This window comes from Cheilinus undulatus, linkage group 20, assembly GCF_018320785.1.
Source record: "Cheilinus undulatus linkage group 20, ASM1832078v1, whole genome shotgun sequence".
NCBI classification, from domain to species: Eukaryota; Metazoa; Chordata; class Actinopteri; order Labriformes; family Labridae; genus Cheilinus; species Cheilinus undulatus.
The window spans coordinates 3194671-3217284 of record NC_054884.1 but is presented as its reverse complement, the minus strand read 5'-3'; the positions used below and the strand labels follow the sequence as shown (position 1 = coordinate 3217284).

The 22614-nt window shown below is 39.0% G+C and overlaps 1 protein-coding gene across 1 annotated transcript; it reads left to right on the top strand.

The window, feature by feature from the left end:
• The first annotated feature begins 994 nt into the window (after nt 1-994).
• On the top strand, nt 995-21056 carry fdxr (ferredoxin reductase). The gene is made up of 12 exons (XM_041816599.1): nt 995-1425; nt 4496-4599; nt 6476-6571; nt 9346-9468; nt 12318-12431; nt 12595-12696; nt 14568-14675; nt 16586-16670; nt 18981-19180; nt 19275-19446; nt 19536-19709; nt 20645-21056. Exons 1-12 carry the CDS (start codon nt 1344-1346, stop codon nt 20773-20775), a joined length of 1491 nt encoding a protein of 496 aa, XP_041672533.1. The 5' UTR covers nt 995-1343; the 3' UTR covers nt 20776-21056.
• The last annotated feature ends 1558 nt before the right edge of the window (nt 21057-22614 follow it).

Here is a 22614-nt window from a genome sequence, read left to right as displayed (position 1 = left end):
TATAAGTTGTAGTAGTAGTTTTACTACTGCTATGATAATCATTTCTTCTTATTATTATATTATTATTATTATTATTATTATGTTATTATCATTTTGCTATAGTAATTATTATTTTAAGTAGTACTGCTATCATTATCACTATTATTATCATTACACGTCATTTTATTATTATTCTAATTAAAATTAACATTATAATTTTAATTATTATAATTGCTGGTATTATTATTACTAGTCGTATATTAAGTGTTAGTAGTAGTAGTATTATCATTTACTTCTTTTTATTATTATTTTATTATTATCATTTTGCTATTTTTTATTATTTTAAGTAGTACTGCTATTATAAGTATTATTATCATCATTATATCATCATTGTTACTGCTATTATTATTATTATTATTGTTATTATTATTATTATTATTGTTGTTGTTGTTGTTGTTATTGATAACGTTTTCATTAATATTAGTATTAGAAGTTGTAGTAGTAGCACTAGTATAATTACTACTGCTATTATTATGGTCATTTTGATTATCATTATGATTACTTTTCTTATCATAACTACTACTATAACACCTAATCCTATTATTATTCATATTTTTAATATCTTTACTATTATCATGATTGTGATTATAAGTAGTAGTAGTTTTGTTACTATAAATATTAATATTAATTTATTATCGATTTTTTTTTCCTCCCCTGTATACTAATCATGGAGCATTTTTGCGATATTTTACAAGTTGAGTTTTAGGAGCTGGCCTTTTAAAATAATGCCTTTGTGACATTTGGAATCAGCCCATGCGTTTGATTTACAGCTAACTTTGTTATTTCACTTCAGAATATTTATTATTTATTTATTTGTTTGTTTGTTTATTTATTTAGTTATAATTTATCGCCTAATGTCATGTAGTTCTCGGTCTACATGATCTTACAGTGCGCACCGTCCCTGCGGAACCTTTGCATTTAACTGTCGTCGTACTACGGACTGTTGAAGGTGTAACACAGTGTGCAGCCTTGAAAACAGTTGTTATGATAAACCAAAATCTACGTTTTAAAGTTAAATTTGGCCAATTGGCCGCGCTAACATTGAAGCTAGCAGCTGGATCCAGTTAGCTAGCTTAAGACGCAGCAGTCTCAGAAACCGGTCCAGGAACCAGGACCGGTTTCTCCTTGGCTTCTGCTCCCAGTCCAGCAGACTGGCCAAAGCTCAAACCAGAGGCAGCGATGAGAAGCAGCTTACCAAATACCACAGGGAATGTACTGTTGTTGGTTTGAGACACAAAGCTCGGTACTCACAGGAAACATTTGACCGTATCTCTGTGTCAGAGACAGCCGGCTGTCAGGGGAAGATGAGCGGACATAAGCTGCTGTTTTCCGGGTGGAAGTTGTGGACTTCTGGGACTAGTAGGTGGACAGGTCGACTTCACGATGGTGAGCCTTTATCTGAACCCTTCTGTACTCAATATTTAAGAGTAAAACCAAGTCTACAATACCCATTCACTGTATTAAAACACAGCAGAACAACACATAGAAAGGCTGATAGTTCTGGACTGAGCTGTTAGGACAAGTCTGAAATCCTGACACCTTTATTTAGTGAATTCACTCTGATAAGTCTGCAGATATTTAAGACACCAGGCTGGTAGATGTCATAATGGACTACTTCATGTCTGAATGTCTAGGGCTGGGCTGGGATCAAAAACCACATCTCTAATAGTTTCTAGCTGAATGGCTAAATATGATTTATCCCAGTATTTTTCTGTGTAGAAATAATAATAATAATGATAATAATTAAAAGCTAGTTCAGAGAGACCACATTTCCCACATATGAATGAAAAACAGGCAGCAGCAAATGCCAACATGGATATGAAACAAAAATAAAATAAGCTACACTTTTTTGGGAAAACAAGATAACAATATTGAATCAAATGATTGAAATAATAAAACTGTAATCCCCGATTTGAGCGAAACGTTTCATAAAGGTTATCTTGTGCTCAGTAATCATCTTACTGTAAACCTTTTTACTGAGAATGAGGCCTGGCCTCTGTTTTCTCCCTGAACCAATATGAACTAGAAAAGCACTCAGAGAGCGCAGATCTCCGCCTTTAGCCTTATCTCCCATTAGTGAAGAATCCTTTAAAAAATTCCTGGATCCGTCCCCATGTGCCCCCCACCACGGCATTCGCCGGTTACTCCCTCCCAGGTGGGGTAGAAATGGTGAGGCAAAGCATTGGCTTCGCTATGGGTGCCAACAGATGCACCCATGGTCTCACCAGACGACTGGAAGTCATGTCAGAGGGTGAATATTCCTCTGTTCCTCCCAGCATTGTGAGTATTCTCGCTACGATTCGCTGTCTTTCTCTCTGTTACGCTCCGACTAGTCTCCTCGACCGGGCGTGCGTCTTTCAAACTCTATAAACTCCACAACTTTAAATAGAAACACACCCAAAAACTGCAACTGGGATTGAAGATATTCATGTCCGCCATCTTCTGGTGTAAAGTGGTAACAGCGCAGAGCTCCGCCATTAGCCCTATCTCCCAATAGTACAAAATCCTTTTAAAAATTCCTGGATCCAGACGGTGATCCAGATCAGTCCCAAAATCTGATCAGTTCTTCCTTATGCCATTTCTGACATTTCCTGAAAATTTCATCAAAATCCATCCACAACTTTTTGAGTTATATTGCAAACAAACGAACAAACCCCCCCATCACATAACCTCCTTGGCGGAGGTAGCTATATCCATATAGGCTACTTACAATCATGGGATCCTTGATGTCTGTAAACAGACCTGTATGCTGCAGTTATCATCAGGATATTTCTGCATACGTTAAGTACAATCCCTACATTTTACAATAAAAAGATTTTTTCCTCACTGCTTAACTGATTTCCCTGGTGTGGAGGTGTTCACTATCACAAATCACGCAGTCCTGCAGAGCTTCTAGCATTGTCTAGCCAGATAAAGGATGAAGAGAGTCTAGAGGAGTCTCTTCTGGCCAGCTGAGCTAACATAAAACATATTTTAAAAATTCTAATTTTGTCGTAAACATGCTTTTTGATTGAAAGTGTGATGTTCTATCAACAGATTAAACCTTGTGGGCGAGTGATCGAGTGAAGATGTACCGCTCACGAACAAGCCAGTTCTATTAAACCAGTGTTTCCCAACCAGTTTTTTAATTGACACAGCCATCAAAAATCAACTTAGATTTAAATAGTTTAACTGATAAAAACCTAAAAAGGTCTATGCATGCTTTTCTTCTCTAAAGACTTTTGTATAAACTATTTAATAACTGCTTTACGATGGTTTTAGTCAATATTTGCAAATCTAATTTTGGCAACCTCAGAGCACACAAAGCCTAGCCCCCCCAAGATCTTTGGTGGAAGTTGGAAAGGGTCCCAAAATACTGACCCGTTCCGTCCCACTTTTCAGCACCTTTCCATAGGGGTACCAATCTTACCTATCCATACCAAAAAGGTGGAGCTACTCACACAACAATAGGGGGTTGTACTGACGTCATGTCAGCGCACAACTCAGCTGCTTGCCTCTGGGCTGCAAAACATAGAAGTCTGTTCTGTGAGGAGCGGGCGAAAACGGGAGAAAAACAGACTATTGTCTGCTTAAATTGGAAATATTTTGACTCGACGGAGATCCAACCTGTTTCCCAGTCTATGGATATTGATATTTGGCCACAAATCAAATTTCCTCACGTTAATCTGGACCTGAATTTTAGTCCACAAAGCAGAGCCCGAATCTTTGGGCTGCAGCCTATTTTAAAACAAGATCAGCGCACCCCGGATTTCTGACTTAATCTAGCTTGATTTTAACACCAGCTGAAATTTTACTTTATTTTTAATGTGGCAAATTCTCACAGTACAGCTCTAAACTTTCATATTTTGTTGTATGAACTGTTATAGACTAGATATATTCACTTATTAACGTACAGTTACGACTCAAACCATCTCTGTACACATATTCCATCAGCTGAGGATCTGTACTGACAGCGGTTAACATCATTAAAATGTAGTTATTGTTTTTAAAAAGCACTTTGAGCTGAAATGAAGCTGTTTAATGGATATTCCCTACTGATTTCTGTCACTCTTTCTTTCTATAACTCTGCGGCGGGACCAGCAGACTCACGCTGACTGTGACTTCACATGCATGCTTTTACAGTCCGCCCACCAAGTGAGGGCACAGGTGTCTGTCGAAATGCTAACTATTTTGGGGTTTAGCGTACCAAACAATACCAAACCGAACTGAATCAAACCGGACCCCCTGATGGAAACATGGCTTACTTGCCCCCCATCAGGTTTTCTCAACTGCTGCATAACATAATCTGCAAATACCCTATAATTGATATTATCTCACCCTATATTCATTCAAGGAAACAGCACCATGTCTTAAAAACTCGATATATTGCCCTGCTCTATGACTCAGCATTTTACTAACACAAACCAAGGAGAAACCTAAAGTGCCTAAAAATATTCCTCCACTGTTATTCTTGCAGGTGTTAATAGGAGTGGAAAGGCATCTTTTTCCTCTTGTATTCCAAAGGTGTGCATAGTTGGAAGTGGTCCAGCAGGATTCTACACGGCACAACATTTGATCAAGGTAATTCCCACTTAACTTTAAGAGTAAATCGATCCACCAAAGCAGAACTGAATCCTGCTTTGAACACAGTTTTTGGCTGTTGGTTGCTTATTTAGCTGATTTTAGTATTAATTTGGGGGTTTTATCAGGACCTCAGTACTTCATTTTGTTCTTTCTCATGTAATCACATGTGGTTTGTAATGACAATGAAGAATCCTTGAATCCTTGGATTAGCTAAAGTGAATGCCATCTGTGTTTGTACAGCCACACCTTAAAGTCCCTTCCCCTGTAACTGGCAGAAAGGGCGTTACAGTTACCCATCTACTCCTAGTCCCAGTCCATTATACTGTCAATATAAGGAACATATCTTTAGTCAAATATCAAATCATTCCTGCTTCTCATAGTTTTGAATTTCAAAGCCGTTTTGAAGGTGTTCAGTTCCAGCTGTTATATAGGGTTTCAGTATTCTGGCCTACAGACACACCTTGGACAATTCAAGCCCAAACAGACAAATAGTTGAACCCCTCCCTTCCTGTTAACCCATCAAATACAAACTGACTTAACCGTTTGTACTGCAGACTAAGTTAATGATAAATGATATTCTTCACTACCCACAGGTTTGTAATAAGTGGGACAGCTAACACATTTATGCACGCTCTTTTTTAAGCCTGTTTCCGACTCACCTGGATATTTTATTGAACGTTTATATCTTTACATAGAGTTCTGTACAAAACTGTTAGAGGTTTCTTATCACTCAGCAAAAAATACAGAGCTACTGAGTTATTTTAATCTTTATAGCCATGCTATAAATAACTTAAATTTCGATGCAGAGGGGAATCAGCCTTATACTTCTGCTTATAGTTTTTATCATTTATAGGTCTCATTATTAAACTTTAACTGGTGCATGATTGGACTTATTTGTAAATTTACAGTTTGTAAACTTACCCATGCAGCTTAACAGGATAATTTTTTTTAATCAGTTAAATCAGATTGTCTTTTTTTGTGATTGTGGGGAGCACAGTTGAAATTTAAACTTGATTAACCCTTTACCTACTGAACCAGCGCTGGCGCTGTGTTTTATATGTCCAGAGTATTAGTACCGTAACTCTGTCAAAGTTTGTCCAATCAGAAAAATTCCTACAGTGTTGGAAAGCTGAGAATTGTGGGCATGCGCACATTTATGGTTCCTTACGGTACTCGCATCCATATGACATGGGCATTCATAGCAAAACACCATAGCAAGACACCAGAAGTATTGCGAGACTGCTACATGGATTCTTAACACTGTAACTCCTTGAAAGATTGCTCAATCTTAAGAAATTCCAACGCTGACAGAGAGCTGAGAATCTGTGCTTTCCAGCAATATATGATGTGTGGTAGTATATTACGGTAATGTTGAACAGCACTGTGAAAATGGTAGCTTTGGCAGAAGACGAGTGAGAAAAGAGAGTGAAGGAAGAGAGTAAAAGGAGAGCGAGTGAGAGTGGTGTTTTGTTTTTCTTTGTTTTTCTTGTTGTTCTAAACATGTATAGGTTCACATTTCAAATGTCAAATCAAAACTTCATGAGCAATAACAACATTTCTTCTCATAAAAGCCATGAAAAACAAATCAGTTTTTGTGTTTTTCTTCTTTTAAACTGCTGACAATTCCATACAATGTACAATAATCATAAACCAGATGTTGAAAAGTCAAGTTCAAGTACTCCTGAGAAAAGGGACCAAAGCTCTCAGACTTAGGGCATTTCCTGACTATTTTACAGCCATAATGACAAAATATGTCCAAATCGCCATTTTTAGACTCAGTAGGTAAAGGGTTACTCACACAGCAGTACTTCTGACAGACATATGCAAAAGGGTTTCATTTTCATGTGTCTGTTTGTCCTTTCTCTCCTCCTAGGCTCGTCAAGACGTTGAAGTGGACATCTATGAGCGGCTGCCAGTCCCCTTCGGCCTGGTCAGGTTTGGAGTGGCCCCTGATCATCCTGAAGTCAAGGTCTTTCATTCTGAATATGTGTATTACAGAAAAGTTCACTTTCCTACACTGTTTAGGGAGCTTGGATGCATCCCCACAGCATGATGCTGCCACCACCGTGCTTCACAGTGGGGATGGTCGGTTTAAATCTTGTCTGATGGTCAAAAGTTCCATTTTGGTCTCATCAGACCAAAGAACTTTCCTCCACTTGACCATAAGGGTCTCCCACAATCCTTTTGATGAACTCTAGTCCTTTCTCTTTGTCAGGTTTACACATGTGCCATATTCCTTAAACTCTGGGGGATGTTCAGAGCCCTGTTAATGTTTTTGTATCCATCCCCTGACTTAGACTATTCAATAACCTTTCCCTGAGTTGCTTGGGGTTTTCTTTTGTCTACATGGTGTAATGGTAGCCAGGGCTACTGATGACTGGACCTTCCAAACACAGGCGAATTTATACTACAATCACTTGAGACAGATTCTCTCAGCTGATCATCATTTCACTAATTGTGAGACTATTAGCACCAGTTGACTGGACCGGTCCTGAATTAGGTCAGCCACTTATTTCACATAACATATTTTAATTAATCGACATTACTTCATAGAAATCTGTTTTCATTTTGTCTTTTTTTGTCAAAAGTCAAATTATATTGACTAAAACTTTAAAAGGGGTGAATACTTTTTTATAGGTACTGTATAGGGATGCACGATATTATCGGCCTGGTATCGGTATCAGCAGATATCAAAATTTCTGCTGATATTTGCATCCGATATTTTGGCCATGGACATCAGCATATATTAACTATAAAGTTTAGCCACATATACTAATAAATTACTGGAGTTTTAGGCTGGACCAACAGACCAATGTAAGTTGATATTTTTTTCTGTATTTATCCTCATTCTTTAAACTTCAATGTGTGATTTAAGAAAAGCTGTTTGTTTCTTTTTTCATCCTCAAATCTTAAATTATGTTCCAAGGACTAAATTTTTGGTTATGTCAAACATATTTAAATATCGGTATCGGCTAAAATTAATCTATAAATATCGGCATATTGGATATCGGCAAAAATTCAATATCGTGCATCCCTAGTACTGTTAAATGATGAACTAGACTTTCAACAGTTCTTCAGAAAGCCAACCCCACTTTGTAAGTTTGGACGGAAGCTGTAGGCTTGTTTTGAAGCTCTCATGCAGCTTTGCTTTCAGAGGAAGTGGCTTCATAGTGGTAAAATTATGCAATTTACTGAGGGTGCTCTCACACCAGGCAGTCAGTACCTTACTCAACCTTACTCTTCTTTCGACCCTAAACTGGGCCAAACCTGGCACTCTTCCTTAGCCATGGCACTGATGGAAGAGGTGGCTTTCACCATGGTATGGTTGCTTGTGCATTCTTACAGACACGGGTGTGCAATGATGCTTTATTAATCCGATCATTCCTCTCGATAATCACCCTGTACAGTGGCAGAATGTTAGAGGGCTTATCTGATCAAAATGACAAGAAATAAGCCACAAAGCCAGTAAAGTTGAAGTCATGTTCTCAGTATTTTTCTGGCATGTTGATTCTGAGAGCATGATTATCACACGGCTTGTGAATTGTGTGGGTTGTGTCACAACATGATGATGTTTGTGCTCAGGTTCTAACGGGTCTGTGGAAACGTGAGTGCTTCAGCATGCAGCGCTTATGAAAAGTATTCACCCGCTTGGATCTTTTACCTTTTTATGGATTTTATAAATCAATCATAGTCAATATGATTGGACTTTTTTTTTTTTAAGATTTGTTTTTGGGCATTTTTGTACCTTTATTTAATAGAGGAGGACAGTGGATAGAGCCGGAAACAAGGACGAGAGCAGGGGAGAGACTTTCGGAAAGGGGCCTCAGGCCGGACTTGAACCAGGGCTGTCCGTGTACGTGGGGCGCGCCTTAAACCACTAGGCCATACTAACAAATGCAAACAAACGTAACGTAAAATAAGTGACTGATCTAATTCAACAGAGCTCCAGCCATGTGGTGCTTGTAGCCTCACAATTACTGAATTAGGGATCACCTTTAGTGCAGTCACTGGTTCATCAGTATTCCTGGCTACCATTACACCACGTAGACAAAAGAACACCACAAGCATGTTGGAGAAAAGGATATTGAAAAGTTTAGGTCAGGGGATGGATATAAAAATATTCCAAGGCACTGACTTGAAAGATTTTTTTGTATGTGTTTTTTTTTTGGTCAAAAAGCTGAATTATTCTGACCATGATGGATTTTTAGAATCAATAGAAGGGTCAAACATCTACGGGGGGTGAATACTTCTTATAGGCCATGTAACTGACCGTTTGTTGGTGCTCCTTAAGTGATGGATATCCATGTCATTTCTCTGTCTACTTTAAATCTTCTCAGAAACTGAAAGCAGAAAAGCTGTTTTTAATAGATTTACTCATGAACCTTTATAGAGAAATTCAGTCTCATACACTAATATACAATTTATTTATTTATGCCCACAGAAATTACCAATCTAGATGTTTTAAGTTTGTTTGGTAGCAAAGATGATAAAATTTTTTTTTTTTTCTATTTGGTATTTTTATCTCTTATTTGTCTGTGTTTTTGTCTGAGAATGTCCTTAGTGTGAGACTTTGAACAACCCTTTCTTATACTAATCTGATGAAGTGCTTCCACATCTCAGCAGTGCCTGAAATACATTAAACAACCTGAATAAGGTCAATGTCGGTCTTATTAGGGGTTAATCCTCACTTAAAGATCTATGAAATTCTTTCCTTTCATTAATGATGACTTCTCCTCCCCTCAGAATGTCATCAACACATTCACACAAACGGCCAAACACCCTCGCTGTAACTTCTACGGTAATGTCAACGTGGGGAAGGATGTAAGCATTGAAGAGCTGCAGCAAGCCTACCATGCAGTCGTACTGGTAAGAACAGGAAAGCACGATTCTGCAGTACCGTAAAATCAGCTTTGACTAGAATAGCAACAAGCAGAAATGATCAGGGTCAGTGCAGCGGACTCATGAGTGTCTGTCTGTTCATTGTCTTTAAAATATCTTCACTGTGATGATCAGAATAAATTTAGTTGCAGGAACATAAAGTCTTTGACCTAGAGTGAAGAAGCATGTCACATGACTGTTTTTAGCAATGTTAATAGAGTTTGAATAGCTTGTTCTATTTAAATTAAGGCTGTAAAACAATTCTTTAAATTCGAGTTAATTGTTGAATTGCGATAGTTGCAGTCACACTTTTGATCGCATGCTTAAGAATAAATGACAATGCCTTTGTTAAACAAACACTTTGATGCCCATATTAATGATGTGAAGCATTTCTCATTCGCAGTGTTTTTTAAGGATAAAAAATAAATGAAACAAAGTTTCCATTATTTTAGGATTTTGACAATTAAGTTTATTCTTTAAATGTGCAGAAAACCTGAAACCTTTTGTTCCTTTGCCCCCCGAATCCCCAAAGGAGTCCCAGAACACAGACAGGGAACCAAGGACTCACAAGAAGGAGACAACAGTTAAACAGATAAAAATGACTTACTAAGCAACGGTGATTTCAAGCTAATGTGACGGCATTTTCAGGAGTTCCTGATTACTTTATTTCTCTGTGTAGGTAACCCGTCACTGTTATTGTTGTGATTTTATGTTCTGAGTTGTACGAGCTGAACTGTTTTGAGCTTTAAGGGTGCTTAAATCGATGTTCCAATAAAACCCGCTTTTATTTTGAAAGCATTTGAAAACTTCTGGAAGATTGCAAGGACATCAGTTTAACATTGAAAAAGAACGTTCTCCCAATTGTAAAGTAAATGAAAGTTAATGCAAGTTTATTTATAGAGCACCATTCATACACAGAGCAATTCATGGGACTTTGCAGAGTTACAGGACATTTATAGAATTAAAATACAGACAAAACTAGGGCTGAACAATTTGCAAAAATAATCTAATTGTGATTTTTTTCCCTCAGCATTGCAAAGTGATCTGCAATTATTATTAGGTACCACATCTTGTGTATTTTTCAACAAATTCAAGCAATAAATCATTCTATACTACAACCATACCCACACTCCACTTTCTAGAGAGTGCAGAGCTAGAAACCCCCATGTGGATAGATACATTTATGACAATGTGCCTTGAAAACAATGAAATTATTCAGAAGCAATAAATCCTACTAGCATGAATCTGAGTGGGAGAGTGCTGCAAGCTTTAAGCTATAATGGAGAAGGCTGTGGTGGAGGAGAGGAAGCTTAAAGCTATAAAGGAGAAGGCTGGGGTGGAGGAGGGGAAGCTTTAAGCTATAATGGAGAAGTCTGGGGTGGAGGAGGGGAAGCTTTAAGCAATAAAGGAGGAGGCTAGGGTGGAGGAGGGGAAGCTTAAAGCCATAAAGGAGGAGGCTGGGGTGGAGGAGGGGAAGCTTTAAGCTATAATGGAGAAGGCTGGGTTGGAGGAGGGGAAGCTTTAAGCTATAAAGGAGGAGGGGAAGCTTTGCAACCAGCAGGCGCCTGGCTATCAGCCAATAGCGGCTCACTTAAGTGAGCGTTATCAATATTGGATAGAAGGAACGAGGGCAATTGATACAATTATAGTTGCTCATATTGCAAATTTGACATCAATTGATTTATTGAATGAGGATTATTGTTTTTATTAAGTAAAAAATTTTAAAAAACATGAATAGGACAATTTTTGTAAACGATTTAATAAAAAAAAGACACTTGAATGTTTGCAAAATGTGCATAAAATCTCTGCTGCTACAAAAAATGGATGTATTAAACTGCTTTTTTATACATATTCAAGTTAAAGCAGTTTTGCAACATCTATGATTTATAAATCGCAGCATGCCATATTGCGATTTAATCGCGTTTGAGATTAATTTTCCAGCCCTAGTCAGTACACATGCTAGCTTATTCAACTCGGAGGGTGGCAGAGAGGAAAGCATCAACTTTAGGCAAATATCCCCAGTAAATTTATGGAAGACAGAAACAAAAACATTAAGATTAAAAGCAGTAATTTCAGTATTTGCCCAGCCCTAGACGAAACACATATAAAGTATACGGTAAAAAGAAATAAAAGTAAATGGATACAGCAAAAATAAGGAAAAGAGAAATATTACATCATTTAAAACTAATTATTTAAAGAATTTAAAGAGTTGTTTTAAAGCAGACAAGTCTACTGAGCTGTCTTTGATTTTTTTTTTAAGTGAGAAGTAACATTCACTCTGGTGTCGATTTATTATTTTCCATCACTGTGAGAGCAGGAAAGCACTACAGTAAGTACTATTCAGCTACTGCCCCACTAAGTGAGCTAACTGTGGTGTACCTTAAGTCATGCATTAAATTCCAGACTTTAACCTCAACATGATTAACATGTAAACACAGACTGCTCTAGTTTAATCTGATTTTTTAACCATTTTTATAAAAGTGGAGACTGTGAATGACTCTAAGCTGTGGAGCATCTGGGTCAGCGGTTTATGACAAGAATCCAAAAACGTGAGCAAAGATGAGAAACAGAAGGCAACATTATTACAACAGAAAACTTCAATCAAATAACCCAGTAGGTTTTAAAGATTTGTGTGATTTTGTTGTGTTTTTCTCCACACTAAGAAGTTTCCAGGAGATGTGCAAAAATATCAGCTTGACTGTTGTTCATCATGCCAGGGTTCAATATGCAGCTCAACAGCATGTTTTGGTGTTTTAGTTCAACGGTTCTGCTGGAAAATGATTAATATGGGTGTCCTAATGTGTGTGGTTTACTTATTTGTATTTATTTTTGAGTAGAGCTATGGGGCAGAGGGGAACAGAAGAATGGGGGTACCTGGAGAGGACTTACCTGGTGTTTACTCTGCCAAAGACTTTGTTGGCTGGTACAACGGGCTTCCCAGTTGTCGAGAGGTAAGCAGTAAGAAAGGATTCTTCTCACTTTAGGCAGACATTGACCTGTTTGTAAAAAAAACAGTTCATAGTATATGAGAGAGCAATAAATCTTTATTAAGTAGTTGAGGTTTTGTGTCTGCTTGCTTAATCTCAGTTTATTTCTGTCGCCTCTTTCATTCAGCTGAGTCCAGACCTGAGTTGTGAAACAGCTGTGGTCTTGGGTCAAGGTAACGTGGCCTTGGATGTAGCAAGAATCCTGCTGTGTCCCGTCGACATTTTAAAGGTGAGGAACACACAGACGGGTGTAGAGTTCCTGCACTTAAAATATCACATTAATTGAAAAAGTGACAATTTCTTTGTTATGTATGTCTTTTAATTTAAGTCTTACAGCATCTCAAATATTTCAGACCTTTTTCAAAGACATAGATCTTCACTTTTAACGTGTCTTTTTATGGAGGCTGCCTTAAGTTGCTAGTTCAGTCACCCAAACTAAACATGGAAACCCTCACACTCTGCATTCCCAGTGAGTTAAGACCAGCACACCTCTGGGGCTTCCTTCTCAAAACCACCTCTTCCTTTGAATCAAGGACTCTGTCCAATAAAAACAGCACCTCTTCATGCACTGATCACCAACTGGTGGCCTGAGGGCCACATCAGGCCCCGCAAAGCTTCCAGTCCGGCCCTGAGAAAATCATTAAATTCAGAAAAGAAGGAAAAGAAAATGTTGTGGTTTTAAGAGAATTTTTTGGCTTTAAATGTCTGCAGCCCAGAAACAATGAATATTGATAGTTTTAGAATAACTAATGACTAATAACTATAAGATTTGATCTCTTTTTTACTTAAATGATCTTGTCAGCCATTATTGGTAAGTATAAAAAAGGTGAGTTCAGACTGGCAGAAATGTTGCAAAGGTAAACAGCTGAAGTTATAAAAAGGGGTTAGAGAGTGGAAAAAATGGGTTGTGGAGTGGCGCAAAGGGAAAAAAATTGGCAGGAAATGTGGTGAAAAGAGGTAAAAATGTTGCAAAAATGATGGTAAAAGAGGATAAAAGGGGCAAAATGTTTGAAAAATTTGTTAAAAATGGGAAAAATGGTGCAAAAGACTAATGAAAATGGCAAAAAGTATTTAAAAATTGGTTAAAAGTGGCAAAAATATAGCAAAATAGCCTGGCAAAGTTTGACAAAGGGGTTAAAGAGTGGAAAAATGAATGAAAAATGGCAAACATTGGATTGAAAGTGGCAAAAATGATCAAATATGGGGTAAGAGTTGCAAAAAATCTGGCAGAAATGGCCCAATAAATTTATGAAAAGGGGTTAAAGAGTGTTAAAAATGAGTTAATATCGATGCTTAATCACAACTGGGGAGGGACCATTCTCTGGGATACTCAGGGGCCTAGCCAGAACTGACTCTTTGTGGCCTGCTGTATTATAGAGAATGGGGAGAGATCTAAGAAAATACTTATACTGATACATTAATATGTTAATCAGACCAACATATTTATTTGATTTTTGTTTATTTGAAAGTCTGTCCCCCAGAGTCTCTGTCAAGACTAAATCTGGCCCTTGTGCAGATGTACCCGATGACCCCTGTCTTAAAGCGTATTTACTAACAGAAAAATTATGTTGTGCTGTCATTCATAAATTTATCATAATGAGGGGGAAATGAACTGCTTACATCAATAACAGTGGAAGTTCAGAACTCTTCAGCCATGGAATCAGACAGTTGATCATGCACCTAGACAGACGTTGACCCCGCTCTGTGATTGTACATGGTCTTCTGCTTCATGGCTGTTGTTCCTAAACACTTCCACTTTCTAATAATACCACTCACAGTTGACTGTGGAATATCCAGGAGGGGTGTAAATTCACCAAAGGTGGCGTCATCACAGTAGCAGGCTTGAAGTCACTGAACTCTTCAGAATGACACATTTTGTATCGTAAACGTAGACTGCATGGCTAGGTGGTGATTTTTTTTCACCTGTGCTAACAGGTCTGAGTGAAGCACCTGAATCCAGTAATTAACAGGTGTGGCCAAACACTTTTGTCCATACATAATATGGATTCATAAAGGCTTTTATTCTTGAGTTTTTTCCCCTAACACTGAAGTAAAAGGGCGCTAATGGATGATTTTTGATGATCTTTGTTTGTTTTGCAGAAAACTGACATCACACAGCCAGCCTTGGAAGCTCTGGCTGAGAGCCGAGTCCGCAGAGTGCTGATAGTTGGCAGGAGAGGACCAGTCCAGGTCGCCTGCACGATAAAGGTACGAGTTTGTTAGTATGAGTGGAGAAGCCTTAAAAGGAAGGAAAAGCTGTCTGTAAAACCCCCTTCATGCTCTACTACAACTCAGTTCAACCAAAGGTTTTGATATTGACCTCCATTTAACCGAACAGGGTAACCAGAATAACCATAAATGAAACACAGAGTGCTTCACAGTTTCCCAAACGTGTGAACTTGTGCTTGACAAGTCAGCCAGCTCTGCAGTCTGTAGGTATAAAGTTGAGGACCAGTGAAAGTCCTGGAGCTGTTTCTCAGTGCAGTGCACGTTTATGTGATGTAGGAGGTGACTCTGGATGCTTGAAGTGAAGGTGGGGATTAGTTGGTTCAATAGTGAAGAGGCATGACTTTCATTTACTAGTTTCTTGAAAATTGCCATCTAATTTTGAGAAGCTGTTAAGAAGGGAGGGGTGGCTGAGTCAGTGGTTTTGATGAGTCCTACCCTGCAGATACCATCACCCTTTGCAGCATGTCACCTTGATATTTCCTGTCTATCTTTGGCTGTTACAACAGTACAGACAGATGCCCTGTTACTATCATTTGATTTAAAATGTTTAACTTGTAAGCGTAATTGCGTTACAACAGTTTAATTTATAACTCCATCTCCTAACCAGTACTTTCCCCTTTTGTTTTGTAGCTATAATTCAATTTGTACATCAATTTCTGTCTTTTTTATTGATTATTTTTAGGTAGTTATATTTTTTGCATAGTACTACATCGTGTTGCAAATTATTATGCAAATGATATTTTTCTCTGACTTTCCTAAATATTTGATGCAAAAGACAGTCAGTATAATTTTCAAGTCATCAATCGTTACAAAATAATTCAAATTTTCTTGAACAAACCTCCCAATGATAACTTTAAAAACTCAAAATGCACTGTTCAAAATTATTCTGCACAACAAAGTTTCAAAACATTTTATAGTTTGTAAAGAACTGAAAATGGTCATTCATTGAATTTGCAGCATCAGGAGGTCACATTTACTGAAATCAAAGCTATTTCAATCAAAAACATCTTAACAGGCCAAGTTCCATGTTAACATAGGAGCCCTTCTTTGATATCACCTTCACTATTCTTGCATCCATTGAACTTGTGAGTTTTTGGAGAGTTTCTGCTTGAATTTCTTTGCAGAATGTCAGAATATCCTCCCAGAGCTGCTGTTCTGATGTGAACTGCCTCCCACCCTCATAGATCTTTAGCTTGAGGATGCTCCAAAGGTTCTCAGTAGGGTTAAAGGTCAGGGGAGAATGAGGGCCACACCATGAGTTTCTCTCCTTTTATGCCCATAGCAGCCAATGACACAGAGGGATTCTTTGCAGCATGAGATGGTTCATTGTCATGCTTGAAGATCATTTTGCTACAGAAGGCACTGTTCTTCTTTTTGTACCATGGAAGAAAGTGGTCAGTCAGAAACTCTGTATACTTTGCCGAGGTCATTTTCACACCTTCAGGGACCCTAAAGGGGCCGACCAGCTCTCTCCTCATGGATCTGGCCCAAAACATGACTCCGCCCCCTACTTGCTGACATCCCAGCCTTGTTGGTACATGGTGGCCATCCACCAACCATCCACTACTCCTCCATCTGGACCATCCAGGGTTGCACGGCACTCATCAGTAAACAAGACTGTTTGAAATGAGTCTTCATGTATTTCTGGGCCCACTGCAACCATTTCTGCTTGTGAGCATTGGTTAGAGGTGGCTGAATAGTAGGTTTATACAATTTGAAATCATTAAAAAAATAAGCTCTTTTTTTTGTTAAGTATCTGGTGACCCCCAAGGCATCACAGAGTATTTGTCATTCATAACGTGTTAGTTAAAGCTAGGATAAACTCATCAAGCCCCTTCGAGTCACTGCTTCTTTGTTTATCTTCTTTGCTTTGTTCTTCTTGTCTTTAGGAGCTGAGAGAAATGGTGAAACTTCCAGATACCAGGCCGGAAATGGTTGCATCTGATTTTGAAGGTGTCACAGAGGCCCTTAAAGGTAAGATCTATCAGAGTACACCTCTGTGAGGTTGGCACTTCCTCTTTGCTGCCTCAACAGTTTACTTTTTGCATGACGTGGAAGTTTGCATCTTTTACGCCTGCTTTACTTCCATACAAAGATGAACTGAGACAAAAAAAAGCTTTTTCTTTGTTATTTAAATGCACATGACAAAAGCATGAACTAAAAAGAACAACTTCACAAAAATGCAAAGGCTGTTGAAAATGTCACAAAGGGAAGAGGAAATGGGTGTTGTGGTTTAACCACAAGAACATACATTATTGAGCCCTACAGCATGTGTGCAGAGTGAGGAATGGAAACTGTTAACTTGTTAATACATGCAGTTTTTTTAAGAACTGCAGGTTTAGGCCAGTTCTTGTCATTGATGCAGACATGGCATTGAGCTGTCTGATAGTTCTGAGCATGGTCAGGCTAAGAGTGATGGCCGTCACCTTCACATTGCACATAGTTTAAAGTTTGTAGTAGTTTTAAGAACCTTGGTCTTACTTCAGTTAAATGTGCTGAGAAGTGAAGGCTGATGCATGAAGCTGGTTTCAGTCATGTTTTCTGTACTTCTAAATTTGGATTTCATGACATATTAAAAGTTGTGCTTTCAGTATATTGTGGTTTTAGTGGAACATAAGAGAGCAGTTGCAAGAAACAACTGAATGCTAAGAGTTTGAAAGCTTATCATGGTTTCTATTATTTGAATAGCGTAGTTGTCTGCATGTGCACACATTTAAAGATTCAAAAAACTTTTTTTAAAATCATTAATAGCAGGAGCCACAGCATGCACTCACACATGTTAATAGTTCAGGTTCATACCCTTTTTTAAAAGAATAAACTACATAATAAAGCTGTGTAGGATGGAGGTAGTAGAATCTACTCAGGAGTAAAAGCCCAGTGAGGATGTGATTCATGCATTCACAGAAGGCCTTTAGAGTAACTATAAGAAGGAGTTTAGTTTGAGGCACCCACCAAACGGTCTCTGAGTGCAGCTGTGCTGTTGTTACAGTGCCCCTTTCTGATTCCTGATTTTTTTGCATATTTTTCGCACTTAAATGTTTCTGATCATCAAACCAGTTTTAATATCTCACAAAGACAACCCAAGTACATACAAAATTCAGTTTCTGAATTATCTGAGAATTATTATTTCTGATTTTATTTATTAAAGGGGAAAAATCCAAACCTATCTGGCCCTGGGTGAAAAAGTAATTGCCCCCCTTGTTAAATCATGAGTTAACTGGGATTAACCACAGTTATGGAAAGCTGAGTTCAGTTTCACTGGCCACACTCAGACCTGATTACCGCCAGATTTGTTGAATGAAGAAATCCCTTAAATAGAAGCTGTCAGACAAAGAGAAGTAGGCTACAAGATCTCAGAAAGAGACACATCACGCCACCATCCAAAGAGATTCAAGAACAATGAGAAACAAAGTGATTAAAATCTATCAGTCTGGAGAAGGTAACAAAGACATTTCCAAGGCTTTGGTACTCTAGAGAACCTCGGTCAGAGCCATTATCCACAAATAGAGAAAACTGGGAACAGTGGTGAACCTTCTCCAAGACTCCAAGAGCGCAACAACGACTCATCCAGGAGGTCCCAAAAGAACCCAGAACCACATCCAAAGACCTGCAGGCCTCACTGGCCTCAGTTAAGGTCGGAGTTCATGACTCAACCATCAGAAAGACACAAAAATGGCATCATGGGAGAGTTCAATGGCCAAAACCACTGCTGACAAAAAAGAACACAAAGGCTCGTCTCACATTTGCCAAGAAACATCCTGATGATCCCCAAGACTTTTGGAGAAATATTCTGTGGACTGACCAGACAAAAGAGGAACTTTCTGGAAGGTGTGTGTCCCGTTACATCTGGAGTAAAAATAACACAGCATCTGATAAAAAGAACATCATGCCAACAGGCAAACATGGTGGTGGCAGTGTGATGGTCTGGGGCTGCTTTGCTGCTTCAGGACCTGGACCACTTGCTGTGATTGATGGAACCATGAATTCTGCTGTCTACCAGAAAATCCTGAAGACCAACATCCGGCCATCAGTTCATGACCTCAAGCTCAAGCGCTCTTGGGTTGTACAGCAGGACGACAACCCAAAACGTACCAGCAAGTCCACCTCTGAATGGCTCAGAATAAACAAAACAAAGGTTTTGGAGGTTTTTTGTATTTATTCATATTGTAGTCTCAGATTTAACTTGGGTTAGATGACTTTCTGCACCATGAGACACAATGACCGTGATATGAAAGAAACAGACTTAGAAATACCCTCTAAATCCATTTATCTGTGCTCTCCCAGATTTGCCTAGGCCGAGGAAGCGTCTTACAGAGCTGATGTTGAAGACGGCCTTGGAGATCCCTGGAGAGAAAGAGCAGGAGAAGCGGAACAAGGCATCCCGTTCCTGGGGCTTTAGATTCTTCAGGAGTCCTGTTGAGATCCTGGCTGACCCTGACCACCTAAAAACAGCTGGCATCAGACTGGCGGTCAACAGGTTGGAGGTAAAATAAAAATGAATGCCACTGCCCCTTCATGTAGGTGTACAGCTGCTCAGTGAAGAGGTCTGAATAATTGTGGTTACTTTTGTGTCATCAGGGTTCAGGTGACTCAGCCAGGGCAGTACTGACAGGAGAGGTGGAAGACGTCACCTGTGGCCTGGTCATCAGCAGTATCGGCTACAAGAGCCTCCCCATCGATTCATCAGTGCCGTTCGACTCCAGCAGAGCTATCGTCCCAAACAGCATGGGTCGTGTTCAACAAGCTGCTGGTAAATACTTTTCAGAACAGGAAGTGAGAAACTTTTTTAGCAAAAACATGCACACAAACATCTGTCCATCCATCTATTTGTGTTTCTAGGTTTATACTGCAGTGGATGGCTGAAGACAGGGCCCACTGGGGTGATAGCCACCACTATGAACAATAGTTTTGACACAGCTAGATCCCTGGTGGAGGACATGGACTCAGGAGCACTGGTTATATCTGCAGAAAAGTCTGGGTCAGAAAGCATCGGCACTCTGCTGGACAACAGAGGTACTGCACTGTCTCTCTAATTGTTTTATGACAGACTGAGGGACTTTTTCTGCCTCCTGTTTACAGACAAACAACAGAGTTTGAGTGTGTAAACAGTTTTTGACATGTTGGCTATTTATAAGGCTTTTTCTATAATTTACCTACATATTATAATAATATAATAATATAATAAATATAATATACCTATGAGCTCAGACCACTTTAGTTCACAACATTGTAATGGAGATATTTTAAAGACCCTGCAACATGAATTTCAAAGTTTTTGTCTTAACACTCTAGATATGTTGGAATAATGTTGCTGTAAACATGTGAAAACACTGAGATCTACATGAGACTGAATTCTGGATTTAGACATTTGAAAGTTTTTTCACCTCTTTTCTGGCTGGGTTTAATGTGGGCGGGGCCAAAATGTGGGCTAGGGAATGACCCCGCCCCTCTAACACTACAATTTAAAATCACAGAGCAGTTCATCTCAGTCCAGTCTGTTGTTAGCTGATGTCACTGCCTTTATTGAAAGTTAACAGTTAAATGCTGTTTTTCTGTTCCTTGTGAGGTAAATTTACCAAATCTATCAGCCACAGTGGTCTATGGATCATTTTAAGCATCATAACAGAGATTTGAGACAGAAAACAGACTTTGTCTCTTCTTCTGAGGTCAACATGAGAGGTACAAATATCTATCCAACAAGATGAACTTCTCTGATCAGGGTTCCTTTAAGAAGCTCCAGCGTCCATCCTGGCACTGAGTGCCAGTGTTTTTGCAGAGACCCAGTTCCTGTTTCATGTGTCAGATCACACCAGCGTGCTCCTGTGTAGGAATTATTGTTGCTCTGTGTTTTCAGACTTTTCGTTTGAAGTTGTGAGAGGTCAGCGTTGAATACCTAGTCCACAAAGGTCTGTTATTCTCCAAACTAAGAGTCTTTTCTGCTTCTGTAGGAGTGAAACCAGTGCTCTTCTCAGACTGGGAGAAGATTGACAGCCAGGAGATGAAGCGGGGCGAAGCCATCGGGAAGCCCAGAGAAAAACTGCTGACTGTTGAGGAAATGTTGAAAGAGGCACGAAAGTGACTGAAGACCCTCGACCTTAAAGTGGATACCGAGTGATGTTTGCACTATAGAGTAACAGTAGACTCGGTATGTTGTTGGGACCATCAGTGACTGACCATGAAGAAAAGCACTCATCATAAATTAAATTCACACACAATAATTATTAGAGGTACTGTTGACACTGGTATAAAGAACTTATTTTCTGCTTTAAGTGTGTGCATGTTAAAAAGAAAAATCTATATGATGACATTTTTACATGCTTAAATTTCATAAAATATAATGTACAACACAAAGCTGACAATTTTAAATAAATTAAATTTTTATATATACCTGTCCCTGTCTCTGGTTTATAATAATAGATTTAACTTTGAATTGTTGTGTTGACCCACTAAATGGGTATTGATATTTTATTGTTTATATTATAGTGCGTAGGGTCGCTGGATGAAAAGGTTGAGAACCACTGGCTTAGACCCCTGCATGGTTCTATCTTAGAAATTTAAATCCTGTACTGTATCATCATCATCAGCAGGGTGGGGTAGTTAGGGTCTGTGGCTAGCTGGTTGGGTTTGTGCATGAATGCACTTACATATGGTCAGGGATTGACATTAACTTTTTGCACACCATCCACTGTGGCTAATGGTTACTAGCCACTCAGTGTTTCCACTAGCCACAATTGTGTTGTTGGGAAACTGTGTGTTATACACACGTGGACAAAATTGTTGGTACCCCTCTGTTAATGAAAGAAAAACCCACAATGGTCACAGAAATAACTTGTGATAATAAATTAAAATTCAATGAAAGTTAACCAATGAAAATCAGACATTGCTTTTGAACTGTGATTCAACAGAATTATTTTAAAAAACACTCGTGGAACAGGCCTGGACAAAAATGATGGTACCCCTAGAAGAGATGTAAAATAATGTGACCATAGGGACATGTTCAACCAAGGAGTGTCCTCTAAATAGCATCACAGGTGTCTACAAACTTGTAATCAGTCAGTCGGCCTATTTAAAGGGTGACAGGTAGCCACTGTGCTGTTTGGTGACATGGTGTGTACCACACTAAACATGGACCAGAGGAAGAGAAGGAGAGAGTTGTCTCAGGAGATTAGAAAGAAAATTATAGACAAGCATGTTAAAGGTAAAGGCTATAAGACCATCTCCAAGCAGCTTGATGTTCCTGTGACTACAGTTGCACATATTCAGAAATTTAAGATCCACGAGACTGTAGCCAACCTCCCTGGACGTGGCCGCAGGAGGAAAACTGATGACAAATCGAAGAGACAAATAATAGGAATGGTAACAAAAGAGCCCAGAACAACCTCCAAAGACATTAAAGGTGAACTCAAAGGTCAAGGTACATCAGTGTCAGATCGCACCATCCGTCGTTGTTTGAGCCAAAGTGGACTTCATGGGAGACGACCAAGGAGGACACCACTGTTGAAAACAAATCATAAAAAAGTCAGACTGGAATTTGCCAAACTGCATGTTGACAAGCCACAAAGCTTCTGGGAGAATGTCCTATGGATAGACCAGACAAAACTGGAACTTTTTGGCAAGGCACATCAGCTCTATGTTCACAGACGCAAAATGAAGCATACCAAGAAAAGAACACCATCCCTACTGTGAAACATGGAGGAGGCTCTGTTATGTTCTGGGGCTGCTTTGCTGCATCTGGCACAGGGTGTCTTGAATCTGTGCAGGGTACAATGAAATCTCAAGACCATCAAGGTATTCTAGAGAGAAATGTGCAGCCCAGTGTCAGAAAGCTTGGTCTCAGTCGCAGGTCATGGGTCTTGCAACAGGATAATGACTCAAAACACACGGCTAAAAACAGCCAGGAATGGCTAAGAGCAAAACA

What these genes read in the sequence shown, in the direction of transcription:
- fdxr (XM_041816599.1), top strand. Translation starts at nt 1,344, where the DNA reads ATGAGCGGACATAAGCTGCTGTTTTCCGGGTGGAAGTTGTGGACTTCT. An exon ending in AGGTCGCCTGCACGATAAAG is followed by an intron (nt 14,676 to 16,585) that starts GTACGAGTTTGT and finishes TCTTGTCTTTAG; the next exon opens with GAGCTGAGAGAAATGGTGAA. An exon ending in TGTCACAGAGGCCCTTAAAG is followed by an intron (nt 16,671 to 18,980) that starts GTAAGATCTATC and finishes GTGCTCTCCCAG; the next exon opens with ATTTGCCTAGGCCGAGGAAG.